At 40.0% G+C, this 14,880-nt stretch overlaps 2 protein-coding genes across 5 annotated transcripts in view; one reads left to right on the top strand and one right to left on the bottom strand.

Annotated features, from left to right (window-relative positions):
* Window positions 1-7,805, top strand: part of nptnb (neuroplastin b) — a 21,150-nt gene extending 13,345 nt beyond the window's left edge. Inside the window, exons 4-9 of one of the 3 annotated variants that reach the window (XR_005097588.1) lie at window positions 78-172; window positions 2,633-2,766; window positions 2,841-3,114; window positions 4,971-5,014; window positions 6,205-6,226; window positions 6,469-6,547. Coding sequence is in view for 2 of the 3 variants with exons in the window: in XM_037248164.1 (XP_037104059.1) it covers window positions 78-172; window positions 2,633-2,766; window positions 2,841-3,114; window positions 6,205-6,226; window positions 6,469-6,529 (586 nt within the window). In the remaining variant the exon portion in view is untranslated. Of the gene's footprint in view, window positions 1-77; window positions 173-2,632; window positions 2,767-2,840; window positions 3,115-4,970; window positions 5,015-6,204; window positions 6,227-6,468; window positions 6,548-6,638 lie in introns of those variants that run through there. The other 2 variants (XM_037248167.1, XM_037248164.1) reach the window with 2 other exon arrangements.
* On the bottom strand, window positions 7,500-14,880 carry rec114 (REC114 meiotic recombination protein). 2 transcript variants are annotated; one of them, XM_037248171.1, is made up of 6 exons: window positions 14,845-14,880; window positions 12,920-13,009; window positions 10,006-10,089; window positions 9,607-9,780; window positions 8,466-8,546; window positions 7,500-8,167 (listed from the first exon to the last, which is right to left on the bottom strand). In XM_037248171.1, the coding sequence occupies exons 2-6, from the start codon at window positions 12,944-12,946 to the stop codon at window positions 8,003-8,005; spliced, it is 531 nt and encodes a 176-aa protein (XP_037104066.1). In that variant the 5' UTR covers window positions 12,947-13,009; window positions 14,845-14,880; the 3' UTR covers window positions 7,500-8,002. The 2 variants fall into 2 exon arrangements, with proteins under 2 accessions (XP_037104066.1, XP_037104065.1); XM_037248170.1 differs by lacking the exon at window positions 14,845-14,880 and adding an exon at window positions 13,649-13,856.

The raw sequence follows: 14,880 nt of genomic DNA, 5'->3' as shown, positions 1-14,880 counted from the left end.
TAGTAGTCGTTGACTTCGTTGGTTTGAGTGACTGGTAGCTTTAAGATATGTGATTAATGTTTTCTGTCTTGTTGCAGAATTGGTAAACCACGAGCGGATGATTCTGGGGAATACATGTGTGTATACACATTCGAAATGGCTCCAAATGCAAATGCGACAATTGAAGTAAAAGGTAAGATTCTTGACTTGAATGTGGAAATTGAATGTTTGTAATGTCAATTACATAAATGTCTCACCCCACAGTCGAGGGCTTTGTTGGTAGTATCAAAGTCTGACCGTATCAAGAGTGGTATAAGAAATGAATGATTGAATTGATGGATTGACAGGCCATCGCTGGTTTCCTTCTGAGGCATGGCAAGATAAAGATGTCCTAGAAAAAGTTCACAACCAGAGGCTGTGTGAAGTGACTCCTTGTTGACAAAGATGTTTGAACTCATCCTGGGCAGTGGTTATGACAGGAAGCTCTCCGGAGGCTGTTGTCACTCTTGGCTTTCGCTCAGATGACGGTCTTAACAAAATGGACAGGCGACCGCAAATGTTCAGCAGACATGCAAACATGGAGCTTTCCTGCAGGGCAGCTCGAGGGCTACTTGTCAAAATAAAAGCTGATTTTCTGATTGAAAACAGTGTATCAAAGTGCCGATTAACAGGTTATGTAAACCGTGCTAGAAAAACTGACTGAGCGAGCAAACTCATGTTGTATCATACAAGCTGACAGCTAAGCCGTCGCCTTGAATAAGGAATCTTTCTTGAGAAAGGGCAAGTGAAGACCCGGTTCAAGAGAAGCTTGCCTGCGTGCGCTACATAAGCCAATTTGCTGTGGCATGGCTAGGCTTCATATTGAGCATGCCCTGCCTCTTCTTCCGTAGTTGTCTTCGAGCGCTGCCTGATTGCGTAACATGGGTGACGAGTATGTGTGTGTGTGCTCTGCTTTTTACTGGCTCGAGAGCTGACGGGACTCGTGTCTGTTCAAAGTGAAGTGCCCTGGCCGTCGCCAGGGCTCCGGGCCTGTGACTGTTGAAGCTTTCAATGTGTCCCCTGAGAGAGAACGTCAGTCTTTTAACTGGACAGATATTGCATGAGGTTGTCCTTTACGTTCAATGTTTGAAGAAGCTACTGCCAGAGTGGAAGGAATTTCATCACTATCCGAATGCTCCTTCTAATTTTCTCCAAGTGTTTGCAATCTTTAGTGACCTAGGTAGAGAACCCACTGCTATGCTAGCCAGCTTTGCACTGCGCTTCTTGGCAGCCGATTGCTGAGATCCCTCGCCTACAGTGTCCTTGGCACACTCATCCTTGCAGGACTCAGCTCTAGAGGCAACAGATGGAGGCTTCTGTGATGTTGGAGGATTAAGGCTGTGAATCCTGTCCCAGCCATCTCTGTTGCAGCACAGGAGTTTATTGTCTGCGATACCAAGCTCACTGCCACTACACATTTGGTACCTCAAAAAAAAAAAAAAACTTAACCTGCTGAATGATTTACTTGTGGAACATTTATCTGTTATCAATAATAGCATGATGCTAACAAAATCTTTGTGGTATTAGCAGTATTATAGGTTAGTGGAGAAACAACAAGGTAGAGGGTGTCGTCATGATTCAGGGAAATGATTTCATACTAACTGTATCTATGCCTGCTGTGAACAAGGTCACTTTAACAACACTAATGGGGGGCCTAAGACTTTTGGACAGTCCAGCGTATCATCACAAGCAGATCAGAATGAAAGCTGCCAATAGAGGATTTAATTGAACTGTCTCTCAGTCATCCAATGACATCCTAATGCAGCTGACAGCTATGACCTCCACCCTCATCAAAAGTCCATACTATTTATCTCCGCCTGGCACAGTTTCATAATCACAGAAGTGTGAAATTGAGGTTTCTGCTAGTTCGGCCTCACTTTGGACAGTCGTCTCCGTGCTATCACTCGTTGACATAATACAAGGCAAGGGATAAGGCGCAAATGAGCTTGGCCACTCCTCTGCTTGAGCACGTGGGTTCCATAATTAGAGTGGTTGTAGTGTCACTAAAGAGCTCAGAACCCCCCCTTACGCCATTATCCATGTGCAGCTGACAAAAAAAATATCATTCGGGGTCTCATCCTGCTTAATTGCATGGAAAGAATTATTGTCATTTTGGGGGATTAACGAGTGGTTATCCTCTCACCATGAGAAGAATCAAATGAAAAGTCTCACCTGTTCTATTGGCAGATTGTTGTGACTTGGCGCTTGGTCTCAGCGACTTTTTCTAACCGAATAGAATAGACATTTTCCCAGTGTTCATTAATCAGAGCCAATTCATTTTTGTTTCTTTCGGATTGCATCTCTTTTGTGGAATTCACTTTGTAGTTTTGGAATTGGAACATCTGGAGGCTCTAATGCCTTATGATCCCTCCCTCTCGTGACCTCAATATGATTTGTCATGATTGTTTTTCTCATGAAAAAATAAAAGAAAGTTTTCAATAGATTTCTCCGGTTATGTCCATGCTAGTCATGCTTGTGTGTCTTGGAAATATATGGTTTATAAAAACCTTTATTATATAAACACTTTAATTTCGTCTTCAATGTTGTTTTAAACTTTTTTGTAAATTAGGACGCCGGAGATTAGCTAACCATTTATTTGTATCTCTTGTCATAGCAAAACCTGTTATCACCGGTCATAAACGGAGTGAAAATAAAAACGAGGGGGAAAACGCAACAATGCATTGCAAGTCGGTCGGGTATCCGCATCCCATCTGGACATGGCGTAAAATGGAAGGCACGTCCTCCAGGGTAAGATAAATTAATTATAATTAATATTGTCAACTTGGTATTTTTACATTAATGAACCACTTTGTCCCTTTCAGGAGATCGACAACTCTACTGGACGCTTCTTTATTACGAGTCAAGGCAACTACACAGAGCTGAACATCCTAAATCTTGATATAGACACCGATCCCGGGAAGTACGAGTGCAATGCATCCAATGTCATCGGGACAACTACCGAAATCACTATCCTACGGGTGCGAAGCCATCTTGCGCCGCTTTGGCCGTTCCTGGGCGTGCTGGCGGAAATTATCATCCTCGTAGTCATAATCGTCGTGTATGAGAAACGCAAGAGGCCAGATGACATTATTGATGGTAAGAGACACCATTTCTTACTGTATTTCTATTTTTGTGTGTTTGCATTCTCTTGTTATTAATGTACGGATAATTAACTTTCATTGAACATGTTCCGAGCCAATGAGTTGTTTTAACAGGTTAAAATTCAGGTTTGTCAAATTCTTCTCTCGGTCGATCATTTTCAAATGCCTCAAGACATATTGTATCAAAAGGTCTGACGTAATCCCCATGGTAGACGCATGCAAATATGACCTTTATTAGGTAAATGAGAAGAGAACTAACCTTTTGAGGTGTGTTGTTCCTTTGACTGACAGCAATGGTAACAATGGTGTTGATAATATACTGTACAGAGATGTGTAACTGAATTGGTTACTATTCTTCCCTTCCACTTCTTTCGAAACGGCACCATAATCTAAACGGGTGGTAAGTGAGACATTCTGCATGGTCCTAGAGATGTCTTTTATCAGTTGTTTTTAACAAGCCTACTGTCCATTGCCCCCCAAAACTCAAGTGTGAAATTGGCTCTCTCTTTTGGTGTTTGTTAAATGTTTGCTCTACCGCGAGAGATTCAATAGTCCTCAAATGCAATATTAGGTTATGGCGATAAAAAAAAAAATGCTTTGCATGCCTCCCTTTGCAATAATTTTTGAAGCCTTCTGTGTTGCCGCAAACTAGGTTTGAGTGTGGGCGGCCGCACTGTAAACAGGCAGGTAAACAACGCCTGCGAACACAACTTTGTATTGGCACACTCATCCCTGCAGCAAAAGCTTCAAAAACATTTCACAGACCGAGACTAAACCTAATGTCTTATTTAAATGAAATCAAAAGAAGCCGATGGGGGAAAAAAAATAAGGGAACAGATTTGAAATTCAAATAAAATTTCTCATTGTATTCAACCATCATGCGCCTTCTGGCGGAGCCCAAACCGAAGAGGAGCTGACCGCTTGAAAATGTCTTAAAACCCCAACGGCAACCCCGAGTCAACAAAGGTTACGTCTAACCTTTACTAAGGCGACTTTATTGTCTTCAAAATACGGCCGTATTATACTAAAACACAACTGTCACAGGCCTTGCTGTCATTATGGATCGCAGTGGAGCAAGCAAATATTCTAATGCAGGCAAGGCTGCATCTGGCTTTTGTTGTTTTAGAGCAAACAAAAAGGATTTACTCAGGCAAAAACTGCTTCCTAAAGAAATTAAAAACATTTTAAGCCTTGATTATTTTTCAATTACATAACTTTCAAGACAGACACCTAAAGACGAATAGACATTTGAAGTTATATATGCTGTAGCCTCATCATATATTCTATCATCGATTGTTATTGATCTATTTTCTTCTCTGAAAAAAAAACACAGCAAATAAAACTGCTCCCACCTTATGACAAACGACAAAGTCATGATAATAAAAAACACTTGAGTAAAATAAAACATTGACACGCATCAATGCCTACAGCACACGGCTCAAGTAAAGTGTGTGCATGGCCTCCAGTTGGTTTCATCCACCGGAAAAAAATGAAGCGATTAAGGTGGATTATATTTGCTATGTTTATGCCGTTCAAATCAGCAGTGAGGACTCTCAGCTCACGAGGCACAGCCTCTCTAAAATCTCCTTTTAGCATCCCAGATTCCCGCCGGTTTCGGCCCCCCGTCTGCGTGCATTATGACTTGCTGTATTTGAACACCACAGTCAAGGGCTCTGAGGCAGAGGCTCACATTTATAGCCTGTGTTTCAAATCTAGTCGCTTGGGGATTTTTACTGTGTGATCATTTCGGCCAAAGAAACAAAAAATATCATTTATGAAAATAAGATGAATCCGAAAGAAAAGTGACCACTGTCACACAGTAAAAATCTTGGATTTGTCATGTGCTTGCAGAAGCAGTATAGTAAACACAGCTTGTGTGGCGTGATGCATAGGAGGTGAGAAAACAGTGGCATATGCGGAAAGACGTCCTGCCGCAGTTGATGGCACCGCCATGTTTGATGACTAACATTATGACTGTTGTTCAAGTCCGCTTCATATTAACGCCATGGAATGCCGCTGTAACGCTGCCAATCTGCAGCTTTGTAACTGCATGTGGCTGTTGACTTACCCGTTTGCATCTGTATGCCAAACACCTCGTCAAGGGCACCAAACCGGACCGATCCGCCTCGTTTTCACAAAGTTCGATTTGGTCCTCGGGAAGTTGAAGAAATGTGCTCAATTTTCTATGCAGAAAATAAATAATCAATGTGAGGAGTAACTTGGCATCTGAAAAGATATCATCATAGTTTTATATATATATAGAGAGAGAGATATAAAGACAATTAAAATATGACCATGGATCTCATTCCAAAAAGAATAATTTACTATAATGAATGAATTACAAATCAGCAGTAAAATAGAGACTCCTACTGTGTCGTGCTGTAGGGAAATTATAAAACCAATATGCTGCTGCTGGAAGCTCAAAAAAGATCCGTGTCATCACGCCAAATCGGTCACAATAGCTCATCTGTGAATGTAGTTTTTTTTTCTCCCCCGGCCTTTTAAAAAAAAAAAAAAGAATCACTGTGATATTGCTGGCTGTAATTAAAAGGCAGTTTCAAATGAGTCATTTGTAAGCCTCCTGCATGTATGCTCAATCAGAAAATGAATAGCTTAACTCATGGGTTGAAATTACATTTGTGGGAGCTTTTAGGGTCCATCGCAGTGTTGTCAGATTGCGCTACTTAAACATGATGTCACTGCCGACCGTTTTAGCACACTAATATAGTTATGCAGCTTTAACGCCTTCCAAGAAGCCTCCTTTTCAAATGTGTCCTTTGAATTGGACACAGAACGCTGCCGACTTGTGTGCGTGCGTGTGATTTCGGAGCTTATCACGAGTGCACGACTGTGTCACACCACCATTCAAAGCAATCTGTTCGCTCAGCAAATGCTTGAATAATTCGCTGAACAACTATGGAGCATTTCTAAGTTGATTTTATTCCTCCCCCTTTTTTTTCAAACACACCTCAGTGAAATAGATACCTGTGCAAAGTGGATGTGCTAGATTTGGCCTACATTCTTTTATTACCTCGATCTCATGTTTTTCTCTGTTTGTTTTTCATTCCCTTCTATCCCGTGAAAGATGACGAGCCAGTTGGACCAATGTAAGTCACAAACAACAACATTTGAATTTAACTGTTACCCATTTGAGCTCTGTTGCAAAGCAGCAGCACTGAAGTGTGTAAATAGTCTCTCAGTGTGGAGTCTTACCGCATTCTGTATTAAAAACGATGTTTTGTAAAGTGGTGGGAGCGTCTTAGCTGAATAGATTGACGCTAATATTGTTACTCTGCACCTGTTTTCTTGTACCTTCATGTTTTCTGAATCGTACCCGCTTCTTTGGCAGGAAAACCAATTCTACAAACAACCACAAAGACAAAAACGTCCGCCAAAGGAACACAAAATAAGCAATGGACTCAAGTAAGATACTGTGCAGCGTGATGGCGGGTGCTAAATATAGAACGTGCTGCTGAGGATTATCAGTGGTCATGCCTTCTCTTTATTTTCTCTTCACAGATGAGATGGGTGAAACTGCAGGTTTTTTTGGCTACACGGCGGCATCTGAGTTGCGGCCTATCTTGAAAGAGAAAAAAAAATAATAAAAGCATATCTTGTCTCTTTTTACAAGGAACAATATCAGCGTAACACTGGCAACCAAGAGCAAGCGGAGTGGGGGAGTCTTAAAGCATGCCTTGTCGCGTGGCGATGTCAGGATGACAAATTGTGACTGCAAATCGCCCAAGAGGTGTTCGCATTTTTTTCCCGATGTGATGTTGATGTCTCTGTAATTGATTTTAATCGTGGCCCGCAAATGAGCCAACTCCCCTTTTGAATGACACATCATGTAAATGCATGCAAAATAATTACGCAATAGGATACTCAGAATAGACATCTTCTGTTGTTATCCCTCGTGTGGCTTTTGTTTTGCATCCCAAAAGTTTTTTTATAGAGTCATCCTTATATGAATATAGATATATATATATAAATATGAGTATGTATAAATATATATATTGAAATATATATATTTATATATAATGTCTTCTTTTTCCTCTTGAACATTTGTACAGCATATCATGGTCATTTAATGTTTGATTTCGTGACGACAAGTCCACTTTTAATAGAACTTTTATCGTGAAGCAAGGGCTTCGATGACTGGCAGTATTTAAAATTTAATGGAGAGTGAATACAGAAAATGAATAACGTGTGTTTAACAAACTAAATATCAATGGTATGTGTATTACTTTAATTTCCTTTTGAGAGTAACTTAGAGTGTCTCGTATATGTTGCAGTATGAGTGTTCAAATGATAGGATATCTGTAAAAAAAAAAAAAACGATATTTTTTTTAACATTTCCTAATTTCATCGTTTGATTTTTTTTATTTTTCTTTGACTATATAGCATGGCTATAATCCTATGCAAAATGTATTCTTGAATAGATTAAATGGAGGGCAGTTTGTTTTAATCAGTCAAGCTTTAATAGCGTGGGATCCCTTGGAAGCTGGCATAGCGACATTAACTGCTGTAGCTGCATGACCCCTCCTTTCAATACAATGTAATGATGATGTGTGTTGCGATGGCAAACGGACCTGAATTGATGTGAGAACAGAGGGACCAGAGTATATAGCCACGATCCAACATATGAATAAGACCAATATTTTTTTTCTGAATAAAAAAACAAAAATGCGCTTGTTAAATCTCTCTTACTCTAATCAACTATCTGAAATATCCTAAGTGTTAATGCGCAACCACAATGATGTTGACATTGGCAGCGCAACGCGAGTGAACTCCTACGTAGGGAACGGCGTGGGAAAAACAGCAAACAAACAAAAAAGCCCAGCGCTGACTTGACCTCTTCTCTGCCTTCAGTTGTCAACGATGATTCACTCTTCGAGTATTTTCCTCAGCTTGCCTTCCACCTGCTCCACCAAAGCGGGGAAGCTGGGATCCAACACACAAAGGCGCACGAAGGCGTCCAGGTCTTCGGGTTCTGAAGATACGTGATGGTACAGCGCAGGCAGCGTCAGGGGCGTCTCTCCCATGAGGTTCTATTGAAATTCAACAGCTTATATCAGTACAACAGGTCCGCAAAACTTCATTTTCAAGGCAAAGCAATCAAATTTGACACCGTACTCACATGTGATGGCAGAGGTGAAAACCTTTCATTGTTTAGCTTCGCCCAATTTTCTCAAATGCCAATATAAAGACTTTTCTAAACACTCTAGTAGCAGTTTTTCAAAAAAGGCAACTAGTGACTATTTATTTTTAAGGCCATATCACCCAGCCAATCCCGTAGATGGCTATTAGTTAGCTAGTAGTTATCTGAAGATGACTTGTATCGAATACCTGGACAAGACGCTTGATGGACAGCGATCCATGGACAACCTCTGGTTCGGCTCCAGCCGCCTCACCCTGCTGCGGACACGGCTTCAGACACAAAAGCAAATGAGAAAGATGTGACCAGACGCAGCACGACGACGAAGAGTGAAGAGTCTAATCAATTGGCTTCATTACTAATTGAAAAAATATCCCACTCTCCTCTCTTCATCTAAACTGAGAACTCCTCCGGGGTGTCTCTTCACCGAAAGGTCACATTCCACCTTGTTGGCACAATGCACTTTTATGTCATCCCCTCAAGTGGAATAAGCTCACAACCCAGCGGGAGTTCAAGATACACATTAAATATCAAATCAAGATGTTTCAAAATAAAACATACCCGAATAGTCTTACAGTGTCAATAAGCATTTTTTTTTCTTTTGTTTATGTATATTATCATCAGTTTGGAAAGGTCAACATCAGTAATCAGTAAATATTTCATGGGTCACTTGAATTAAATATAAGGAGGCAGATAGACGAGATCGTCAAGATCGGCGAGATCGGCAAGATCAGACTGCATCAGTGCATCAATCCCTCAAGCTACCGCCAGCAATGTGACCTCTAAAGATGAGTATTGTAAATAGCACCACCTAGTGTCCGAGTCCATGTACATGACCTAGTTGAGAAAATCGTCATAAATCAGCTGTCAGATACGGTCTCTGCAATAATCACGACGGGGAGACGCACAGTTTGTCTTCAGTATCTTGGTTTTGAAAGCATCGTTCATCATCAACGCATAAAAAAGTGATTCTAAATGCCTTCCGATATGACCAAAATTGTAATTAGAATGCATCAAAAGCAAACCACAATTAAGTTTGTCTTACAACTGGATGCTGTTCCCAGAAAGTGAGGTCGTCTGTAATCGAACACTGCGATGAAATAATAATTTGTATAAAAAACAGTTCTTAAGTTTAGGGTTTAAACCTGAGTTTTATATTTCATTTTCTCTTGAACATGTCAAGGTTAGTCTAATTAACTTCTGCTTATGACAATGAATAATCATACTATATCACATGGAACTTTTTTTGTATCCAACATTTGAAGAACCACTGTAGAATTATTACAAAAGTGTCATTTAATTTTGAATTCAACAAATTGCTAAATAGGTCACCTGTGTCACTGGCGTAAGGACATCGGTGGGTGGTTGATTATTTGGCGGCAGGGCGTCTTCGAGAGTGTTGACAGGCAGATACTCCCGCAGTCTTTCTGCGGCACTTGAGCATATTTTGATGGCCTGCGCCCTGTTCCTGCCATAAAACTGCATCCTGATCACACGGCCCGATTCCTGAGGACACACAAACAATCTCGTCGCTGTCACTCCAAGCCGACGCGTGAATAATTTCTTTTTTCATTACTTTATCGCCTCCCTTAAATCAGCATCTCATTAGAACTAAAACAAGGTTTTTTTTTTAATAGAAGACGGCAAAATATAAATGTCACGAGTCATAACAGACAGACACTGAAGAATCAAACAAAAACCACATTTTTGTGAGCCACAGTCCAAGCTCACCTTCACTGTATTGCGAAGCAGCAGGCTGTCTGAATTCTGGTGGACTTTGAGAACATCGCCGGCATTAATCAAAGGAATTTTCTCCTGCAACAGTAAAAGTGAGAAATCTATACTTAATTGGATTACAAATGAAAACTAGCTTTATGCTAATTCTGGTGCAAGCATCTCATTTCTCTTCTACGTATGTACTCATTCTCCATAAACTCAATATAAAAATAAAATAAACATGATCATTTTGAAGAAAGCAAACGACAAATGCCATGACACTCTTCAATTTGATGTGCTCCAGTCAAGTAATTACTGTTACTGAAATTGGTCAGCAGGGGTCTCTATTTCTCAGTTACTTTTGAGGACATTTTTGTTCCAAAATGAAATTTCATGTCATTTAGGATCAGCTCCAGGTCACCTGCGACCTAAATGAAGACAAACACTAGAGAAAACAGATATTTTATTTTGAAAGAAATTAATGCAAAGTTTTAATATATTTAAGATGAGAAGAAATAAGACGATGGACAAACGGACAGACTGACAATTAATTTATTTATTTACAATGTTGACAGAGCCAACACATGTTTTGAAGGTCATATTAAAGCTTTTATTTGATTGGAGACATGGATTTAACTCCATGTCTTTTTCTATATATTTTTTTGACGAAACCTTTCTAAACTCATCTATGAATGCCAACGTCCATCCATTTTCTCCAGCACTTGACCTAATTGGGGTCAAGGATGAGCTGGAGCCTCTATCAGCCGACGATTGGGTGAGAGGCGGATTGCTCACCAGCTAATCGCAAGATCCTGATTTAATGGAGCTGAATAAGAATTCCCAGAGGATAAGTTGCCATAGTGCGGATGTTCTTTAACTTGCTGTGACTCAAGCAACATCTGGCGAGCACACATCATAGGCAAGAGGTTCTTTGTTTGAATTTCAGCTAAGGCCCGTTATGGTAATTGAAGGTTCAAAATATCCGTAGTCGAGAATCAATTAACAATCAGCTCCATAAATTCTTAACTCATTCACTGCCAGTGACGGCTATACACGTCAAAGCTCCATTTCGACTGGACTGGCAGTGAATGAATTAATGACCAGTTAATTGATTGATTGATACCCAGCCCTCGTAAAAAGTAAACTTCCAGAGTCAAGCCACCTTAAAGACTGTCCTGGTTTTATTCTGCTGACGACATGTCTGCAGCAGTTGCTCTGAAGTTCTTGACTAACATCACACTATTCTTTCAAATACAGAAAATTACAGTTCACAGCATCTTTCCCCGCCAAGCCTTATCGTGTGTCCTGTAGGCCCTCCTAAGCTGAGGATATTTGAAACTTCCCTGAGCGCTGACAGCACCAATCTGGAATAGAGCGCTCTATCATCCTTGGCAAAAGCTAGTTGCAGTCCGACCTGAATATCAGGCTGACTGCTGAATGCAAGATATCTAGGACTCACTGACCATTCACTTATTGTGTTCGTTGTCTACAAACACCTATATGTTTGATTTCTAAACACAATAATCAGAAACATACAGCGGAAACTCTGAAAGTAACATTTGGAATGCTGGCTAACCTCTGAGTTGTTCAAATTTGGAGTAACTAACATTCCATGGAAATACTCTGATTCAGGGTAAAACTGTTTTCATAAGAGTGCAATTAAATGAGCAAGAAAGGTTTTCGGTAAAATATTAATATTGACGCAGGAGTGTAGATAAAAGGCGTATCATGGATGGGACTTTTTATTTTATAATTGAATTTATAATTTGGTTTAGTGGTGTGCTGTGAGTTTTTTCAATGTAAAATATGCTAATTTAATGACACTGCTTTGGATGCTCACTAAACTGAAGTCTCACAGGACTTTTCGACATTTGACTCTAGAGGTTCCATATTTTAGTACTACCACAATAAATGAAAATGTGAATCATCTGCCATTTTATTGCTGCAAGAAAATAGCCACCATATCCAACGCAACTATAACTCTGAGATTAGCGTTCTTGCTGTAATTTTGTTGCAGATGATAAAGTCACATATTACCCAACCGGGCTCATCATTTGGAAACCGACATTACTAATGAATTGGAATGTTATTAAATGTTGCAATCTATAATATAGGCAATCTATAGTGTAATAAGTGGGACGCACTATAAATTGCCAGAATCGCAAGCATGACATTTGCAGATGCAGCCAAGCTGTCATTTATTTTGTGAATTACAGAGCAGAGAGTGGAGGTATGTGGCAAGCACTTTCATGGATGAGCACGTTCCCAGACTCCAGTGTGTGCATGTGGAACATCACAATTAATTACTGCATTGCGCCAGGTTTTTAGTATGGCAATGTTCATGTATTCAGGAGTCTGAGATTAACATCTGAAGAAGTGATGAGCAGCCAAAAACTTTTTTGTTTTTGCTTCATCACCGTTAACTGGCTCTGGAAGTCTTCCCTCGAGGCACAGGAGGGATTTAAAGACTCTTTAGTCCCTCCTGACATGCACCAATCTTAAAACAATTAAACAAACAAAGCCCGCATGGGATTATAACCTTGTTAGCCTTTCTGAAACATGTTATCGATGGCGTAATACACAAATAGCCTGAAAGTGCATGTTGGTTGGCACAAGATCAACACATGCCAGAGGCGGATATGATCTATCTCCAAGCGTGTACAGCAATAACAACTTCATAAGAATTAGCATATGGATGTTTAGCAGAATAAATTCTGAAAAACGATTAATCGGCTCATTTTTGGTCCCTTAACACTAACAATAAAGACATGAAATACAAGCAGAACATTCAACTGTTTTACAATACATTGCTCTTGTTTAACATTAGAACACGGACATTAAAACTGTTTTTACTCATACAAGCCGATTAAATTGGTTGGACGATGAATCAATTGAGCCTGAATAAAAACAATCCTAATCAATTTCTTACCAAGCATTCTTCTCCCTGCAAGATCATCAAGCATCCAGAGTCCAGGATTGTGGCAATAATTTTAGGCTCCTTCTTTTTTGCTTCAAATATCTGGACAGGTAAAAAAGATGGACAGTCTTAAGGACGTATTAAGAAAAACGTCAAATGAAAATAATGGACACAAATATGTTTTCCTTTACCAACAATGTGAGAATGATTCACCTGACCTGTTTATTAGGAAGTGGTTGCTTTTTTAGCTAGTCTCTAAACGGCAATACAGTAATCCCTCGTTTATCGATAAGTGAAATCCGCGAAGTACGGTCACCAACAAGCAGTACTGTGCAGGCCAACGAGTTAGCTGAAAGATGCTAATTCGCGGTCGTGCTAACACTTGAAAACGGACTTCTAAAGGAATGTAAACGAACATTTGGAGCAATACTACATTGTCCTAAATGTTAGACACATGTTTCCTCAATTTAGAAGTGTTATTTTGACTTTTAAATGTATTTCCGCGATGTCGTGGAGCCGCGATAAACGAAACGCGAAGTAGCGAGGGTTCACTGTATACCCCCATCACGTACATATATCAAAATGTAAATTTAACTTAGAGCACAACATTTAAAACCATGTTAGCTATCTGTAATTTACACGTATGAGCATAAATTCATAGTTAAACACAACTAAGGGACAACAACTAGCAAAATATCGGTCGTCTTAATTATCACAGGTGGTTAATCCACCCACACTTACTTTCCAGGATTCATTCTTGGTGGAGCCTGGAATAAGTCGTCCACAACGTTTCAACTTCCAATTCAGACAGGTAGACATTTCAATTTACTTTTTATTGTTATTGTTCGAATATTCTGTTTGCCAAAAAGTCAATGTAAAGGAATACGGCGTCTCGGCAAACAGACCTGTCTTTCCACCTAAATGAGGCGAATGTGTTTATCGTCAAGTACGAATAAAGTTGTGAACGTTTTTGAAGAACAAAAAGTTCGGCGGTTGTGTAACAAAATGGCATGGCGACTAAATATCACGTTTTATTTTTTAAATATTTTATTTTGTTCATTATATAAAACCTAACAGTTCGAGTGACCTGGCACCAATGGAGGGCTCATTTCCGGATTTTGTCACTGAGTTTGTGTTCACTTGTTGCTAGGCAGTTTTTGTGAGGCGCCCTCATTTGAGCGCAAATCTAACCCTTTTATTCATGAATCAAGAAGAATAAAACCTGAAATTATCATTTGATATACAAAAACGATTCTGCTTGGATGCAATTCCCCATCACTTTTCGTTTGTGTGATTTACTACAGATTTTGAAATAGTTTACTGTATTTCAGGACTACAGTTCAGAGGTGCAAGGTTGGATTCCAGCCTTCGTGTGGGGGGTTTGCATGTTCTCCCCGTGCCTGCATGGGTTTAATATATTATGTAGTAATCATTTCTATACTTCATTACATCCGTCCATCCATTTTTTGAACAATTCAGTTGAAAATTCAGATGATCACGTGAGGTTTCAGCTCACCTGGCATTTCGATAAGAACTTGGAAATCAACTCAAGGCACCCAATGAGTTTCTCTTTCGGGGGGGAGTACCTATCCTGCTGCATTTCTAATACAATATAACCCTGACCCATTTGTAATCAGCTTAACTCCTAAATGATGTATCTATAATTGCACGCAATTATTGCAATTACTCTCAATTAGAGAATCAAATCTCTTGCAGCATTTCCCCCTCAATCATCAGTCTGCTTTCACCCACATGAATCATGTTGTTTCATTTTTGCGCTACGGAGGGTTCAAACAATGACCTACCTGTAGCCTCCCCTTTCCTCTCCCCCCTTGCGTTTTAAGAATGGGAAAGACATTTCCCCTTTAAACAAGGTGGGCTGAGCCCCCCTCGCTTCTATGGCAACCCAACCAGATCATCCATATTCACACGTTCACCTAAACGCTCCTCGGCCGCGCCGGATGGATTGATGT

This window comes from Syngnathus acus, chromosome 3, assembly GCF_901709675.1.
Source record: "Syngnathus acus chromosome 3, fSynAcu1.2, whole genome shotgun sequence".
In the NCBI taxonomy this organism is placed as follows: Eukaryota; Metazoa; Chordata; class Actinopteri; order Syngnathiformes; family Syngnathidae; genus Syngnathus; species Syngnathus acus.
The sequence above is the reverse complement of the archived record's forward strand: the minus strand, read 5'-3'. Positions and strand labels throughout refer to the sequence as shown.

Bases quoted from the DNA above. Each gene is read 5' to 3' on its own strand.
- rec114 (XM_037248170.1), bottom strand. From the start codon at position 13,726: ATGTCTACCTGTCTGAATTGGAAGTTGAAACGTTGTGGACGACTTATT. The intron at 13,010-13,648 runs GTAAGTGTGGGT...TTACCTGTCCAG, and splicing joins CCAAGAATGAATCCTGGAAA to ATATTTGAAGCAAAAAAGAA. The intron at 8,168-8,465 runs GTATTCGATACA...GAATTTCAATAG, and splicing joins CCATCAAGCGTCTTGTCCAG to AACCTCATGGGAGAGACGCC.